The sequence below is a fragment of the Poecilia mexicana genome, unplaced genomic scaffold, assembly GCF_051168715.1.
Source record: "Poecilia mexicana isolate PSO_F unplaced genomic scaffold, ASM5116871v1 scaffold_14, whole genome shotgun sequence".
Classification (NCBI taxonomy): domain Eukaryota; kingdom Metazoa; phylum Chordata; class Actinopteri; order Cyprinodontiformes; family Poeciliidae; genus Poecilia; species Poecilia mexicana.
The window spans coordinates 3,395,601-3,414,599 of record NW_028263383.1 but is presented as its reverse complement, the minus strand read 5'-3'; the positions used below and the strand labels follow the sequence as shown (position 1 = coordinate 3,414,599).

Below are 18,999 nucleotides of genomic sequence, written 5' to 3'. Positions count from 1 at the left end.
ACTCAAACCTTGTGGGAAACATTCCTAGAAGAGTTGGAGATTTTTTTCAGCTTCAAAGAGTGAGTTAATATTAAACTTTATGGATTATGTCTGTCATGGCACACAAAATCCATATGTTATGGTGTGTCAAGTGAATAACTTTGGTAATAAAGTGCATTATAAACGACATCCCTGTTGGACTAAGGCTCACCGTTCTCATCCAGCGAGAAATCGTCCTGTGCGTAGCGAAATTTCTCTGGTCCACATGCAATGAAGACATCATCATCACCAAAGAAGTCTTGAAGGCAGGTAACCTTTGAAGGGAGGAAACGGTAGTTGAGAAACAAGAAATGAAGAAAATAAATGCAAATTAGGTTTCTTTCCATCTACTGGTTAGAAACAAGTAGATGGAGCGGGATAATTTCAGACGTTAATGCTACAAATGGCTTTGATAAACAAGATGCAAAGGTTGCAACTAGTACAGATCACATCTCAGAAAAATGGAGAGTCGTCCCCTCCGGGTTGAAAGGTTTAGACTTATAAATTTCTCCAAGTTTTGTGCCTCTAGAACAGAACCGTCAATGTATGAAAGAGTGTCCTACATCCAATTTATTCAGCAAATGCGTTTTCATCTCCCCTTTACTGCATTAACTCCTTCAGAAAAGCCAAAAACTACGCAAGTGTGTTAAAATCCTTTTTTTTGTTTTCCCTTTTCTTTTAGGTTATTTTGAATTTTGCCGTTTCCGTCAACCTTTCAAATGCAACACTTCAAAATTCGTGTTAAAAAATGCTGATAGAAACACGGCTCATGAAGGCTTTGGATAGCTCAAGTGGAATGAAAACAGGAACAAGATACGACATTAGATGGGCGTCTTGGAAACCATCAAAAAGAAAAACGAAACAAAAGACGCATTGACAAACCTAAATACCACAATACATGTCAATTTCTCACAATACCATAATGATAATCCCAAAAATCAGAGTTTTTATTGGATATATTTTAAGTCAACATCCATACTGCCTTTTGAAATCACAAAGCAGACGACTGCATCCATCTGGCTAAATGAGCTCCAGCTTAGAGTCAACTCAAATATTCATAATTACGCATTTAATAGAGTTAAAGATATTCCTTCAGCAACTTTTAACAGTGCATGTTCAGGATTACATTTAAATTTGCAAACATTTTCAAACAGAATATGCTGCTAAACTCGAGATTCATAAATGTGAACTGTGAAACTTTGCCTTGAGGGGAAAAAAGCAAAAAAAACTTTGTAAAACATTTGGAAAAATTCCTTTCTGGAAATATAGTTTGGAAAAGATTTTGATAGAAAACAATTTATGAAGCAAAATTAAATGTTTGGTCAAAACATGCAAATTTGTTCTCATTATATAATATCCAGAGCCCATTCCTCTGTTAAAATGAATTGGAATTGAATTGCTAAAGATAACAGAGGTGGAGAACTCGTCTTATTCCTCGGATGATGCTGAAAACTTGATCAGTAGAGCCCCAACAGTAGTATCAATAAAATATTTAAATTTATACGTCCATCATCAACATGTACAATAAATTATCAGTCATAAAATTTGAAATAATTAATCCCAAAATGTTTGTTTACATTTATCTAAGAACATTTGATCACAAAATCTTGTTTTTATGAAAAATATACATTTTATATTGTGGGATTTAATTATGTTGCAATAAATTTAAATTGTAAAAATACAAAAAGTGTCCATCCATGTGAAAATATTCAAGTAAAAACCTGTGAGCAGAAGCTTCAGTTCTCATTGCATTTCATGCCGTTAGCCGCATTCTGTTCATGTAACAAAACGCACAAAAAAAACAAAACAAACAAAGCTGATAAGGCTTCACCTTTTCTATAATGTTTAAATGCCTCTGCTTCCTTCCCCTGGGTCTATTCAATCAGCAGCTGCTGAAACAATATGGCCTCCTTAGTGGACAGATGTCTGTGGGCCACACCTTCTCCTCCACTCTCCATTATACAGCCCAACATGCCTGTTGGAGCCGTTCAATCAAAAAGCTGCTTTATTCTCACTGGAGCAACTCTGTCGATATTCAATACCTGTTGAAATACCAACTTACGAGATAAAGACATATTGAGCAGCGATAATGTAACTGAATCACGGCTACGAGTCTGAGTGGATGCCAGGCCCAGTCGAGATGGTTTCCCTTTGTGATGCGGACCTAAACTATGAGCTACAGATAATTTGAGAGCACTCCACCCCACCAGCTGCCATGTTGAATCTCAGTCCTGCAAGACAAGCTAAAAGTGTGTGGTGGCGGTGGTGACTTGTTGGCGTGGCATTTAACAGCTGTACAAAAAAAAAACTCCTCACCCCCACAATAAACTCCCCGGATACAGATCCACGCTGGGAGACCGAGACGCTGCTTTGACTCCAGGGATCAAACGCTAATTGGGTTTTCTGCCAACCCCAAATCACAGGCAACACATTAGTGTTATCCAGTGATTTCAGTGTAAGGAGATTAGATGCAGGTTACCAGCGATGGGGTTAGCATCGTGTGGCAACAGAAACACCTGGTCGTCCTAAAATGGAGGCATGAAGAAGAGCTCTCCCCCTCCCAGGGGCGAAGGGGAGGAGAAGGAAACGGGCCGGAGGGCAGACAGCAGCTCGTTTTAATAGCTTTAATAATAGAGCTGATTAAAAGGATTGAGATCTAATCCAAACATGCACCGTCTTCATTAACTAAATCTCCACTCAAACGAAGTTTAAGTTGTTCACCAATCCGTTTAATCTTCAGCATAAACATCCCGCCTTGAATTTGGTTCATACGTTGGAACCAAAACCCAGGAACCGACGTTCAGACGTCTTAGCAGGAAGTTAGAAAGAAATAAAGTTTGTAGAAACCAATTGTACAAATAATTTCCATTGCAACGCCGGCACTTTTTTTTTTAAATCAGGGTTGTTCATAAACCAACTTTCCAAACTGTAATTGCAGCTTCAAAATGAGTTTTTGTTCAATGTTTGAAACGTTGCAGAAAGGAACCTCAATGCCAAAAGGTTTACAAATTACCTGCATTATAGCTCCAACAGAAACAAAACAGATTACAGTCACAGAGCCTTTCATATCACAGGGTTTTAGCCAAATACATAAATTAAAGGCTACAAGAAACCATCCAGTCATCCAACCAACCAGCGATCGTTTTCTGCTAATCAAGTATCAAATCTATAGTTTCAGATGCTGTCATACTTCCAGTTGAGGTTAAAATATTGTGACTGTAGGTCAGACCATAGATGAACTCGTGTGTTAAAGGGGTTTGATTTTTGGCTCTAGTCATGAATTTTCCAAAGAAACATTTTCCCCCCTTCACTATTCCAGTAAACTTCATGGTAAAGAGAGACTATGTTGGCTGCTGCAGTTTATAATCTTTAGAGTTTCGTCTACTTGTAATATGATTAAGATATTTTACAACAAGGTGCATCACTTCAGTAAACTGTCCCACATTAAATCATAGCAGGAGAAATACATTTTTTAAAGTTAATTCTGAGTAAACACTTTATTTGAAGGGGAGAATAAGACTGACACGAGACCGTCATAAACAATAAGGAGTCTATGAATATTTATGACTGTTATGAAGTAAATTACACTTTTAATTGACTTTTAATGCAACTTTGCATTACTAGAGTCATTATTTACCAAATGACAACAGTCAGACATTCTTAAAGACTCGTTCATGTTCATGCCAGTCATGCCAGTCTTATGCACACCTCTTCAAATAAAGTGCTACCGTAAATTAAATTAGAAGGCATTACTCTAGTCCATGCAACATTCAAGAAATGCAGGTTATTTTTAACTATAATTTGCAAGTATAGTTAAACCTGTTTTGAATATGATTGGGAGAAATTGCCAGAACCCGACATGTGACAGGAAATACCATGTGGAAAATGTTGGTCTAATTTAAGAAGCGTCCTCTCTTATGAATATTGTCAGCCATATCCACCAGTAGGTTACACAGACGATGCACACATTAGTGTCAACATATCCGTTAACCCCACCGGTGTGTTTGTCTAAGGCAGGGGGTTTGGGATTTAATTTTTTTCTGGCTCTGTCCAGACTCTGGGTGCCCTCCACCCTCCGTCTCACCGAGCCCATCCTTAATCTGAGCCTCACCAGCTGTCAGAACCACATGACCCAATGAAAACCAGCAGCCCCTCCATCAGACGCACAGCGATCCGCCTACCGTTACTGAATTATTCAACCTTTATTCGGCTAAAGGTTGCCGAGATGATGAAACTGATCCTGAGCGAATTAAAGATTTGTTGCCATTTCAAACGACATGCAGGAAGAATAAGTGCATTTTTGTTTGTTGCATATGAATAAATGGCATCAATAAGACATCTAATGTGGAAACCTGTGACTTTAATGGCACTTTTGCTTCCAACAGCTGATTAATACTTCTGATCATCCTTTTAGGACGCACACCCCAAACAAAATACTGAGATGATTAGATCTCATCTCCAGCCATATCAATTGATCTCCATGCAGCCATTTAACATCTGAGTGATGGACTTCCCCCTAATGCCCCAATGAGTCAGCAAATTGTTAACCAGCAGAGTTTATCTAATTGATTTTACACTTGTCTGGTTTCAAACCACACAGGATGGACTATAAATCAAATAAATTACAAACACGCTGCTCCTTACAGTTCCTCAAATGTCACATCACGGTTACAAACTGCAGCAAAAGGATTTTATATGATGGGCCGAAAGTAGAACATTGTTTTAAATAGGAAAGAAAATTATTTCTTTTTTTCCCTTTTACATATACAAGAAAAACAAAATGGAGGCTTTGATTCCCCATGATACAACATTTGACTGTAATGACAGCCTTGACTCGAATGATCAGGGAATGATCAGGAATCAGGAGACCCTGAATAAACTGAGGATGTAATTCAGCCATTTGATCCAGGTGTGTTGGACCAGTGACACACCTAGAGGACATCAGATTAGAGAAACCCTGGTCTGCACCGTTCCTCCATTGTAGCTCTGACTGGATGCATCGGGTTGCCGTCAGGCTGGACCAAGTACCTTCAAACCCCAGTACCTTTGTTGGATGAAGAAAAGGCAATCGCATCACCATGTTTCACCATACGGATGGCGTGTTTGGGATACCATGCTCCGTTTTGGTCTCATCCAACAAGAGCAACTTCCTCTAGGGACTTTGAAGAGTTGCTTCCTTCCAGTTGTGCCTCCATAAAACCCACATCGAACAGCGAATGGCAGCATTTTATACGGATGCTTCTTTTGTCATTTTCATTTCATGAAAATCCAAGGTGAATCAGAAAAGTGATAAATAATTGTCCGTTTTGCCGTCTTGGCATAACTAACTTATGTTTGAAGAAGCGATAAAAGGAGTGTGAAGGAGATGGTCCTTAATTTTAATCCATTACCTGGGCATAAACAAAACCAAAACAAAACATGCAGAGTTGAATATTCTTCCAGACATCTTTTGTCATTTTCAGGACTTTACAGACAGCACCAGCTCTTTTGTCAATCCAGTTTATCAAAATCAAAGTAGGGGACAACTGAACACATTCTGATTGACATCTTTTGATGGAAACCGCTGATGAGATTAATCTGGACCAGATCTCTGCCCTCTACTTGACCCCCAAGCAGCAGCACAGCATTTCAGTAGGTTTGTTCCAGATGCATTTGGAGCACAGATGAGCCACTTACAGGGAGGCGAGTTATCTGCACAGTCATGGTGCACAGCTGGTGCCCGATGCTGGTTACAGGCCACCCCGCCCCAGCCCCAGGGAAGCAGCCATTTGGCTGACTGATGTGGCCTCAGCTTTATTAAATCGAGCTTCCTCCTCTTCCTCTTCGCTCCAGGTCATGCTCGCTTGTTGATGTTCATGGAGGAAATCAGAGCTGCTGGACAGGCCTGCGTGGGGAAAGCTTCAGGACTCCAGCGGGGGGGAACCACACCCGTCTCTTTCCACGTCGCCTCTGTTCGTTCGTGGGTGGGCGAGTGAGTAAGACGTGGAGGTAGCGGGCTCCTGACAGATTAAGGGGGGCAGGGCAGGTAAGACTATGTAAAGAGCCCACTCAGCGTATCACAGCCATTGTCACAAGCTGAATCCATCACGGGGAAGCTCATTGCCATGACAACCGCTTCCACAGCACAGTGAGAGGCAGGCAGACTGCGAGAGCCCTGATAACAGGGGGGAAAGATGGCTTTTCTCGTCTGTTAATGGATGCATTTAAGACACTAAAAGCCCCGAAAGAATCTGCAGCTACTAAAAAAAAAATTTTTTGCACCAATCTAATCAACACTGAAATTTTGCAAATCCTTTATTGTCTGACAGAGTTTGTGCTTACATGACACTTCTCAAATTCTGCTTTTTCTTACTAAAAAGCTCAACTTCTAAACCTGGTTTGAAATGATTAGAGTTTAAATCTACTGGAGCATTTTGTTTCCCACTTTCTTTCACGTTGTTCCCATTTTCGTATCACTCCAGATGCATTCATTGATGAGGAATGAATATAAAATGGCTCCCTGCAATTTAATAGGTGGCCTTTAGCTGCAGGAGGAGCAGATTTTTACACTTTTCTTTTTTTTTTTTTAAAGAGCCTGAGTAATTATGCCCCATCAGTGAAAATAAAATGATCCCAAATTGCTCCCTGAATCTAGCGGCCCCACCCTTCCCTCTATTGAGTTGATTGAGCAAAGAAGCACCGACATTTGAGAGGAAAATGGCAGTGATTTTGTCCTCAACTCTGGCAGAGAAAGGAGGGCTGGCAGTCAGCGGAGTCCACACAACACAAGGAAAAAGAGGAACGCCATTCATGATGAGTCGCCATCGCAGGAATGCAAGTAGAAGTGCATTCTTGGACACTTTAAAAAAGAAAATAAAAACCCTTCAGTGCTTGCATCACAAATTCAAGCCTCAACTGATGGAATGTATGCAGGTAAACATGACACACGTTTTTCCTCCTTCTTTCTTTTAAAACGCCAAAGACTCGCATTGATGGCGATGAAGCTCTCCCACCCGCTGCAGGATGTGGGATCCGACAGACCGGTCCACACCAGCTGGGCTCTCTTTGTGCCTGGGATGTGGTCTCCTAGCAACCAAACGGAGGGGAGGAAAAAAAAAAAAAAAAAAAAGAGGAGGATCGGCGCAGAGTTAGGGAGGGGTGAGCACTGCATCAATTCGAGCTCTCCACCATATCACCTTCACCACACAGCAGCTGCAGTGTGGCTCTGCAGACAAAAGGCGCTGCGAAAACCGGCACAACATTCCTTCATTTCTGCACCCGACGAATCCTGAAGTCAAACCAAACATCGACTGGGAGCGATTCTGACGGACGCCAATAACGTGACATCATAATCAATATGCTTAATTCAAAGTGGCATCACATTATCAAAAATGCATGACCAGGAATTACCATCCGATGACAGGAAGTAATTAGAATCTCCAAAGAAAGCCACTGCAAGGCCTCATGCAGCCAGACTGCACCCCTGGGAGAGAGCATTAAAATCAAATCCCTCCCATCTATCATTTCACAACGCCTCCCCTGCTCCTGAACACGTGTTTCTGGCTTTAATTCAAAAGGAAGGAGGAAAAAGGACAGCAGAGCAGCAACCAAAACGTGATCCAACCTAAAGTAAAGCTGCAGAAGATCGTGTAGCTGCATCAGAGCAGCAGATGTTCACATCCACCTCATCTCCGTCTCGGCTCATTTGTAGAAATTCACAGCAGATTGGAGAACATTTGATTAAGCTAGTTAGTCCTAAAACAAAGATTTAATGTAAAACTGTGAAATAAATACATTTATTGCATTCTGCTAATTCACAACCTTCAGCCAGATCTGGTTAAAACTGGTGGGAAAATCTGATCCGCATTTTGTTTCTGGCAACTTCAAGCCAATAAACATTCAGCAGATTAAATGCTACATAAGAAACTGTTATTATTGTTCAGTAAGGGTGTAGCTATCTCAGCCTCACAATCGCATCAAAACATAAAAACATTCAGAAGCTGTGCACTTCCTGTGCATGCCAATATTTTTCATATTTTATTCAAAACCAGAACAGACTTCGTTTTCCTTTTAGAAAAATGTAAATTATTCTCATGCTTCTGATTAATCAAACGACACATTTTAACTTTTAGCTTAACCTGATAATGTAAAGCATCCGTTTCCATCTTTGAATGCCTGAAGTCTTCTGCAGCCTCAGTGCTGTCCTGCATTTCACTGTAGTTGCTTTCCCATCAACTCTCACCAGCTTTGTCACTTTAGTGATCGTTCGTTAAGCGGATCTGTGGGATATTCAAAGCTTCTCAGAACTTTTCCCCCCAAACCTTTTCGCTTGTTCTCCAAGGTTGGTTTTATTAAACTACACACCAGTGAAATATTGTTTCCAGTTGAGCGGCTTTTGAACACAAACAGAGGAATGAAACACTTTGTGCTGATCTATTACTTAAACTCCCAGTAAAACAGTGCGGCTCATGGCTGTGATGTGACAAAATGTTAAAAAGTTCACAGGACTTTTTATGCAAGACCCTTTAACTACAAAATGTTGGCCCAGACCCGCTCTCCTTACTTCCTTTCAGTAGGTCAGCATGTGCATTTCCATGCACACGTATAAAGGGACAGTGGGGACAATATGCTGAGACAACAATGAAAGGGTTGGTCTTTTGTACGCTGCTGCTGTGGGAAGATGACAGAACACCCCAGGACCTTCAATGACAGATGGCCTAAAATGAAACCAGAACAAAAGACCTGATGATGTCCTGAACCACAAGACAGGAGAGGAAACGGCTAGAAACCAAAAGTCAGAACAAAAACTGCAGACAATGGGATGTAAAGCTCACAAAGGTTGCTCTCATAGCCACTCTGCATTCTCATGTAGTCACCGGGTCAATATTGACCGAGGTTATGAGCAAACAGTCTGCCCGTCCTATGGAGCCCTTTAATCTCTACGCCTGTCTGTGCCTGGCTGAACGCAGGTGAATGAAAGGTAAACTGTCCCCAGCTCTGACCACACATTTCCCTTTGTTTACATACTCCACCATAGCAGCTCCATTCCTCATCAGCGACGAACGCCTCTGCAGATTCTCGCATTTGAATTTTAGGAGGTGGCAGTTTCTCCCCCCCCCCCCGACTTTAATCTCGCTTCCCAATCAGCTCAGATTTGCAGGGAAAAGAGCACGATGCAAACCATTTCTCTGAATAAGCAAGCAGCCCCTGCTGAAGGCGTGACGCACCTGCTTGCCATCCAGCGTGTAGATCCTCTTGACCACTCCGCTTTCAAGCTTGATGGCCTCCGTGATGTCGGTCAGCACCTGCTCGAAGGAGTGCGCGGTCTTCTTGTTGAGGAGGACGCGCACGGCCTTGCGGGGTTTCACGCCGCTGCGCATCACCGTGACCAGCTTCGGCCGGACAAAGTCTTTGCCCTCTCTGGGATCGCCGGCGGCCTTGGCAGCCAGGGACTGCATGTTCTTCTGGCTGGCGGAGGCCTTGACGTTCACAGACCAGTTGGGATTGACGTTCTTTGTGTAATCGACTTTCTTGTAGAAGTTCTCGGATGCGCAAACGTAGCTTTCGCCTGGCGAGGGAAAGGAGAATATTGGGTTAGTGTATTGAGGCTTGCTCAGCTATTTGACACCTGAGAAGCCAATGAGCCATCCAGGAGGAATTACATAATTTAATAAATCTGCATCCATTTAATTTTAAAGAAACCATTTTTTTTTTGCAGTAAATCAGGGTTTCCTTTTTCAGTCCTCTATGTTGATTTCTATTCTGATTTCATAGCAATAAGGAGGCACCAATAGGAGTTTTATGATTTGTCATCACAAAACTCATACTGGTGCATCAACTTTTAAGGCAATAGTCCTAATTCCTTCCTAAAAACATTCTTACTCAGTAAGAATGTTATATATGAACACCCAAATAAAAAATTAGTAAAAAGCCTTTTAAAAATCTTTTCCAGTAGCAAAATCTTAATCTGTAAGCTCCAAGCAAACTATTTAAAAACAAGATCTTTACTCTCAATTTTAGTCACTTTTTTAAATTTATGCTTTCATTTTCTAGGAACCTTTCAATACTAATTGTCTGTAGTGCATCGATGTGACTTGCTGGAGAAGCATTGAAAATTGCCCGACTACTTCACTAAAACAAATCTTTTAGATTTTTATTCCACCATTATATAGATGTAGTTGAGTTAAAAGGTTAAATATATTTCTAATATTCCCAGTGTGGATTTATTTTAAGGGATTTACAAATGAATACCACAGAAACTGTGTTTGTTCATGAATTATTTTTTTAAAGCAGGAAGTTTTATTCCCAAAACAATTTAATTCCTGCTTTCCTTTAAAAAAAATTTAAGAGCAAAGGTTTATATTTAATATAATTTGGTTATTCAGATAAATCGACATGATGGCATTTTTTTAATCAGATGAAGGATTCATTTCCCTACGCTGTGTAGGTGAGCCAATGTGAAACTCTCCCACAGCTTTACTACTCGTTTCCATTTTTGTCACGCTTTGACAACTCCGCACCACTTTTATTTCATCTTTCCTCATAGGAAGGGACTCCACCTAAATCTAAACAAATGTTCAGTACTTGATACCTCAGCAGCTTGAAATATAATCAATTTTCCATATGCATATTTGGCTCACCTAAATTCAGATGTGCAGCAACACGACAAAAAATTTCCCGCTTCCTGCTCGGACTTCATTTACAGAAACTGCGGAAGTCGATATTCATCATGTTGAAGCACATTACTGAAATAACTTCTTGGGTTTCAAGCTTTCATGTTTTGAACAAGTTCAGAAGAAAGGATTTGTTTGAGATTTCAATTGCGCCTGCAATTCACAGCAGCAGCTACTAAAAGCTTGTTTTAGTTGGCAAAATCTTCTTTTGGGCCCCATCTGCCCTCGCTGTGCATGTGAAATACTTTTGGAGCCAAATATAAACCTCAAGTCAGACTAGACAGCAAGTAACTGGTCAGGATGTAAATAAAAGCCTGCTTTCTGCATTCACACTTTCAAAACTGGAATGATCTCTTTGTTGAGTTTGATCCAGTTCAGTGCAGTGACACTGAAATGTGAGACGAATGGGAGCTTTTTGGAGTCTTGATTATATCAAATAACCTAAACTAACAGCTGCTCACTGTTACAGACATGTTTCCAATCATTCATCTGTCACTAGAAATAAAAGCAAGTCAGCGTTGCAAAAATACATCGTAGAAAACAAGCAGAGCGATAAAGATCGTCTCATGCAAACACTCAGCAGATATTCAGACTCACTAAAAATGCCATTACTGAATGAAGACTTTGCCATTTCAGAATCAGTGGGAACATATTAAAAAGCATTCAGAAAGGAAACTATTTTTTATGTCAAATCATGTCTGTGGTTCACTAGAGATCAAGACTTTCAGCGGAAAACAGAAAGGCTAAAGGCATTACAGCAAAGTTTCTCTATTTTACCTTTATGAGCTCTCAATTTGTCTTGCAATATCTTGGATTTGGATTTATTAGCAGCCCATTTGAAATCTTAGTTAAACCAAGGATCAGTGATCTCAGGATGCAGTTTTAGAAACGCTACCAGTGCACACAATGCCAGTAAAAGCTGGTAAAGCAAGTCTAAAATGTCCCCTCCATGATAATGTTGCCTCTCTAAATAATCTCTCACATTGTGTGGCAATAACTGAGCTGCTAATGTAAATTACAAAAATATCATTTGAATGCTGTTCTTATGTTTTATTACAGCTCTAAAGAATAAAAACCAAGACTAACTGGTCAAAGTAAAAAACAGACGCTCACAAATTTCTTATCACAACATCGCCACACAAAAATCCAGAAGTGCACATAAGTCACTTTGTTTAATTACACAAATTTCAAGCAAGCAGCATTTAATGGTCAGATGGAACTTTTTTTTTCTTACAGTCCCATCTGGTATCTTTACGCAAAAAAATATTTCAGTAGGACAATGATACAGGAAAAAAGGGAAACCAATTAGGAAGGAATCAATTAGGAATCAATTACATTATATGTGGGGAAACTCAAGCTAAGACAAAGAGCAGAAAACTAGATTACTCTGTGCAGAGGAGGCCGAGTAATTAATTATATTCTACAAAGAGGAAGCACAATGAAATGGCCCCTCCAGCCGACGCGCTGCAGACGAGCCACACATGCAGCAAACTGTAAGCCGCTCAACACGACCGCCTCATTTTGAATATACTAAACCAAATTCAGCTCCTACTTTTAGAAAAGTCACACGATGTAAAGTATAAAACATATTAGAAATAAAATCAGTTTCTTCTTGGAAAAAAAACATAATTCAATTAAACAGATGATAAAGTGGTAATGGTGTGTTGATCATCATCATATGCCACAAGGCTCTGCATGACCAGACAGAGAAACGTTAAAAGAAGCAGAGACAAATCTGCGTCCGGCAGCCGATGCCGTTGAAGTTGTATTTGTTTATGCTCATGTGCAAAGCAGTCAGGCTCCAGTCAGCAGTTTCATTGTGAAAGAATCTGCGAGTCACCAACGCGGCTACATTCAAACTGATGTCACAGACCACAAGAATGCAAGCCTGTAAATTTAAAGTTTAGAACGGATGGAAAACACGACTAACATTCGTCACTACACATTTCTTGGTTTCTCACCTTGCAGAAGCATTGAGCTTGAAATGCATTTAAAGTTGTTTCAATGTATTAGAAAGTCGTATAAAAACCAAACTTGTAGTGGATATTTATGAAGCAGAAATGGATGCGTTATTTTGTTCTAAGTTTTTAAAAAAGTAAACATCTGGGGGATTTTTTTTGCCCCTTTTCTTTCCAAAATAGCTCAGACTCAGATAATATCTGAACAGCAGGTCACACCATTTCGATATTCTTCTGGACTTTGCTTTGACTAGTCCATTTTAACACACAAAGCCTTTGTCGGCCCTCTCTCACGCCTTTCATGCCCTTAGCAGGTTTTCTTTCAGTTCTGCCCTGTATGTCGCTCCATCCTTGCTCCAGTAAACTCTCACCAGCTTTCCTGTCCCATATTCCTCTTCTATGGTTATGCCCATACACTACGGTGAATTACACAATTAAATCAGCTAAAAATCAAAAAAATCCCTCTGAAAATAGAACTGCTGGGTACCAAATTACAACCAAAACAGACAAAGCGATATAAATTTCTCATTGCGTTAAGCTAAGAATAAACATACCTTCCTCCAGCTCGTCCAGAGACGCGATCTTGCGCAATCCATCAATGGTGAAGATGAAACGAACCCCCTGCGGCAAATTGATGTGGTCAGAGAGGGAGCGCGTAAGGTCGGCCAGAAGAGAATCGAAGGTGCGAAACCGGTCGTTGGCCACGGCGTACACAATGCCCTTGAAGTATCTGTCCCCGTTGCGGTAGAAGCGCACTTTCTTGGCCTTCTTCTCGTTGGTGAGAGCCTGCAGGGTGCGTGTGCGGTAGAAGCTGCAGTGGGCGCTGTGCGTGGGGCTGGGCAGTCCGTTCATCCTCCCACTCCGCGGGTTGCGGGACGCCTTGTCTCTCTCGTCAAAATGCCCGAAGTCCAGCTCCATGATGGCGGCGGTGGTCGTGGATGATGTGATGTTCAGGGGGGGGAAATCAGTCCTGGAGACCCGAAGACAACAAATTATCACAATAAGATCCATTCATAGAATATTGTTGGTATCTTAATCACTGTGGGCATTTGTAAAGGGTTGGTATAGATCATTAGTCTTGAAGCAGGAGCAAATTGGTTTCATGTACGAGAATGAAAGTCCTGCTAGTAACTGAACCGAACCACTTCAAAAGATCATGTGGTTGAACCGTTTCCTGTTCGCATGATTAACTTTAAATGACTCTAGTGGCTTCATCTTACATTTGATGGCAGCAAGAAGTTAATAAAAAGTTACAAGGATGGACATGCATTTCTGAAATTACTCCTAGTAAAAAGATTCTTCTATGACATAATCTTCAAGAAAGACAAAAATGCCATCTTAAGAAAAATAGCGGCACAGTGGAAGAGTATGTTTTTTAGTTCTTTTAACACCAAACTAACAAAACAAAAAGATTAATCTGAGGAAATAATTCAGATTACAAACTGGAACAATGCTGTCAACATTCATACTGAGGTAAGAAGGCTTTTCAGTGTTTAAAATGAAACGAAAAGACAAATCATTTAAAGGAAACCATTTTCTATTACATCAATTCATGCCTGCAGACCGTTAAGAGAGCGAGATTCCAGCTGATAACAGGAAGGCTGAACAGAGAACAGCAAAGTTGATTTATTTTAACCTTTTGATCTCCCAAACTCTTCTATGAAACATCCTGGATTTAGAAGTGTTTCATAGTAGGGAAAACACACCGAGACCTAAAATAAAGTGCTAAAAACACTATTTTAAATGTCAATTCTAAACATTTTGCCATTGTTTTGAAAAAAAAAAATGGACCCCTAACACAACATCATTGATAACCATAAATAACAGCAAGGATAGAAAAAAAAAACATTTGTGTCTCGCTCACATCTTCTTGTACCTCTTAAACTGAAGAAAATGAATAAATAAATGTAAAAATACAAACACTGTGGTCCTGAATTGGGCTCCGAAATCCTGACTGGTGCATTTTCAGCTTTGTGAGCTTTTTGATCACCTTCAGGCCTCACATGTTTCAGCAAAGTCTAATCTGCAAACTTAACTTTGTGGTGAAAAAGTCTTGGTGCTGAAACTGGCCATCATGTTCTTTTCATCAACTGAAAACATTTATTAAATCATAAAATGTTAAAAACAACCAGAAGTTTTTTTTTTTCTTCCTGACACTTAATGTTAAGGAACCTTTTATGAACTTCAGCTCCCCTGCAGATTCATTGCTGTCATTAATTTTCAAATGAGCTGACACTTTTACAGAAGACAGTAAAATGTGATACATCATACTGCAAGTACATTTATTGAAATTTAACACAGGCTGAATTACACCACTGATTTATACAAGTGTTTGATGCCAGAACAATAAATATGAAACATAATTAAGCCTCTTAAATGACAAACATCTTTATCCAAATAAATGTCTCACTCAAGCAAAGATCTTATGATAAGGATGATTAAAAAAGAAAACAATAATCAGTGAAAACATTTACAGATCATAACAGGTTGTCATCCATTTTATTCAACTCCTGTCTGTGGAGCTTTTGCCAACTACACCTGTGTTTTATATAACTTTTCTAACAGGGCATACAAACATTAAAATGAAAGATTTTATAGTTGAACCAAGTAAAATGAGCATAAAGCAAATTTTACACATGTGGCTTAAAACTGTATTTTACTTTTACGGTTTGCCGTGTCAGCTTTTTCCAAAAAGACCAGAAAATATTCAGTACTAGATAGATTCTGTGAGGATGGCCAAGTTACAGCAGGCTGGTTCATTTTTCACCCCCACATGATGGTGTTACATATCTTAAGGTTCTGTGTTTTACATGTTTTAGATGCAGTAAATAACTGAATTATTGTCTCTCCTTCAATGACAGCAATTCAAGCTCATCACACCAAAAACTAACAAGAAACATCAAAATATAAACAGCAAGGTGCAATCTCCCACCTAATAAGCATACTCTGCAGAGTCACAGATTTTCATTATTTAGACCATAATTTTTATTTGAAACTATAATCCTTTAGATCCTGCTGGCAAACAAACCCTGTACACATCAGTCAATGATCAGAGTGGTCATGCTTCCTTCTGGCTGGTAGAACAAGCATCGATTGACGTGATGAGAGCCCGTCCTGTCTGATGCTTAGATTGGCTCCACTGTGTGCACACATTTCTGCAGAACCCTTTAAATCAAGCGTGGACAAGCAGGGAAACACCTGAAACCGATCAACAAGGACCAGGACATCCCAACCCGTCTCTCACTGCTCAAATCTGCTAAAAATTTCAACGGGAATTAAAACCCCATCGCCATCAGACTTATAATAAACACGCACAAAAAAAGGATGTTCAGAGAACAAAATCCAGAAATTACTTCTTTTGAGGGTTTCTAAACTGCTAAAATGTGATTTTAACAAGATATGATCACCAATTCAGTGTGCCTCCTTTTAAGATACCCACTTAGATGGATGTTGCATATCAGTTACGGCTCAGCATACACACGTGCGCGCGCACACCCACGCACACACACACACACACACCTGGAATCTCCAAGCTGTATCAAATATTTAAGAGCACAAACTGTGGCATTAAAAGATTTTTCTTTGCAACATTATGCTACATGATCCGAGTCATAAAAAGCCAGAACTAACTCTCTTAAGAACCTGTAACACCTGTTAAAGCAGTAAAACAATAATCCCCCTGTGCAGCAGCCAGGGGAAGCCTTTCTAAAACAAAATCTCTAAATGTGAGAGATTTCCTAACAAAAAAAGTAACTTCTTCTTTTTTGAATTCACATGTTTATATGATCAAACAATGGTGCACACCCATGAACACCCACAGCCCCCCTCTTACCACCACATGAAGGAGGAAGTTGGCTGCGCAAAGATGAACGATGCGCATCAACGATTTCATCTGCTTCTGTTTATTTTTCTTTTTAAAACCTTTAAGCCGGGATTAACTTTAGAAATACAATCTCTCATGTATCTCTTACAGGTCATTATGACCCAACAGAACCTGACAGGAAGCAATATGAAGTCAAAAAACTGGCTTTCGTTAACTTTAGCATGTTGTCTTCGGTGAACCAAAACACCAAACGCTCAGTTTTGCATGTGAATAGATCTGTATTTTGAAGAAAGACCAAAGATTTAAAATGTTTTTTTTTTTCTTTTTAGGTTCCCGTTTGTTTCAGAGTTGAGTTTTACCAGATGAGCAAGTCAAAACTAAACATCAAACATTGTAAAGCTTTAGTCCATGTTCCTTCTGCAGTTTTTCACACAAAATTATTAAAACACAAACGTGTCTTCACTATTCTAAAAATTATCACACTTTTTTTTATTTTTTGGAAAAATTTTTTTACTCATTTGTTCTTTTCTAAATCTTCTTAATTTGTTGTTGACAAATACTAAATCAAAGATGTATTAAACATAACCAAAGCTGACAAAAGATTGAAGAAATGCTGCAACTTGGGGCCTCCAGGCCAGCAGGGGGCCCTGCGAGCCTGTGAGTTCATCCACTGAAAACTGTAAAACTTCAATTTTGTAGTGATATTTGTCGAGACGAAACCTTATGTTTCAAAACCTATAATCCTCTTAAATTGGCTTTTTTCATGCTTATAATTTTGAAACATTTTTGAGTTTGTTACAAAGAAAAGTCATTTGTCAATTTCATTCTTCTGTGCGATTGATGGGGAATTGGTGCCCTGTGAGAAAATATAGTTTTATGATCACAGCATTTAATTCTGTTCTAAATTAAAGGGCCAGTTTACCATTTTTATTAAAGGAATCTGGATTACATTTGATCATCTCTACCTCAGAAAGATCTTACAAAGAATTTTAAAACTGATGGAAGATTTAAAATAAAAAATAAAATTAAAAAAACTGAATTTTCAAAAAATTTTATCTTTCAATCTACTTTAAAATATTGAAGATTTGAAAAACATGAGTAAATTGGCAAATAATTTTTTGGTTTAAATTCTGAACAATACCAAACCAAATGTTAGATGTTAGAAAAGCAATTCACAAAAACCACATGCGGTGCAACAGGGGGCTCCATGTCAAATTCTGCTCAGGGTCCTAAATAATCTTTTGCCGGCTCTGACTGTAATCCGTCTCCGTTTAACACCTCAGCACTCCTCGGACTTTCAGAAGAACAAATGCAGTCACCATGTGGCAGGGTCGCTCCAGTCATGCTAACCACATGGCTGACTTGCTGACTAGCGTCTTTTATGACAGGACCGCTGTGACAGGGGTGGGACCTCTGGGGAAGGGGATGCTCCTCAGCTGACAAAGGCCAGGTTTCGGGGCCATCTGCTGCACTAATAGGCAGGGCCAACAGTGACCCTTCCCCAGAGGAGACTCAACCAGGACAGGCCATTGTCTGAAGGAGGGAGCCTGGCTTCAGAGTGACATCACCATCACTGCTGCTGCAGCCGGCTCAGGTTCACCCAGTGCATCCTCCTCTCAGAGGAAAGAAAAATCTGATTTTCTTCATCTTAAACTACATGATCACCATTAAAAGACAAATAATTCAATTACACAGTTTAATAAAGTGAAATAAATCTCTGTCCCCTCCCCCCCCTTTTTTTTTTTAACCAAAATGAAAGCCAGACTCGCCATCCTCATCAGCACTGCAGTAACACTGCAGAATGTCATTGATATTTTTGGCTGGTTCTGTGTTCCTGGCTGAACCACCCACACAACACCCACTGACCACACACACACACACACACACACACACCCACCCACACACACACACGTTTACCCAGACAATCCACTGGCTTTTCTCCAAAGAAACTAATTTCCAAAACTAATCCACCACTGAGATTATTTTTAAGCGCAAAGCGGGAATAAAGAGAAAAGTTTCTGGTCTCATGTATGATGAATGAGCCCGGCCACATGGCAGAGAACCGCAGCTTTGAAAAATGTGAGTTTCTCGCCGGCTGGATGAAGAGGGGGCTGGGTGTGCGCACACCTACTCAAATCCACCTGCTCCGAGGCGAAGCCGAAAGTCACCTACTCCAAACACACTCCGCTGCAATGACACCTCAACTTGTCCCAGTCAAAGTAAAAAAAATAAATAAAAAAAACATCCCCATTTAACGTTTTCTCATTCAATAAATCAGAGCATCATAATCCCCAGTAGCCGGTGGCGGACTCACCTGCGTCGCAGCTGGAGTGAAGGAAGGAAGGGTGTGTGTGTGTGTGTGAGTGTGTGTGAGAGGGAGGGGAGCTGGATGTGAGGGTGTTGCGAGTCGATGCAGCAGGATAGCGGCACGCCGTCTCTCCGCTTTGCCTTTGTCTGCTTCAGTCTGAGCCGAGCCCCACTGCCTGCCTCTCCGGAGCAGCCACTGGGTCCTAAAGAGCTGCGGTGCCGCCCACCGTGGAAATAAAGG

General features: G+C 40.3%; 1 protein-coding gene across 1 annotated transcript in view; it reads right to left on the bottom strand.

Annotated features, from left to right (window-relative positions):
* Positions 1-18,999, bottom strand: part of LOC106916672 (neuronal migration protein doublecortin) — a 27,436-nt gene extending 8,437 nt beyond the window's left edge. The window contains exons 1-4 of the mRNA XM_014985114.2: positions 18,766-18,999; positions 13,183-13,598; positions 9,225-9,565; positions 191-293 (exon numbers count right to left, since the gene is read on the bottom strand). Coding sequence (XP_014840600.2) covers positions 191-293; positions 9,225-9,565; positions 13,183-13,546 — 808 coding nt within the window. The 5' untranslated portion in view covers positions 13,547-13,598; positions 18,766-18,999. The remainder of the gene's footprint in view (positions 1-190; positions 294-9,224; positions 9,566-13,182; positions 13,599-18,765) is intronic.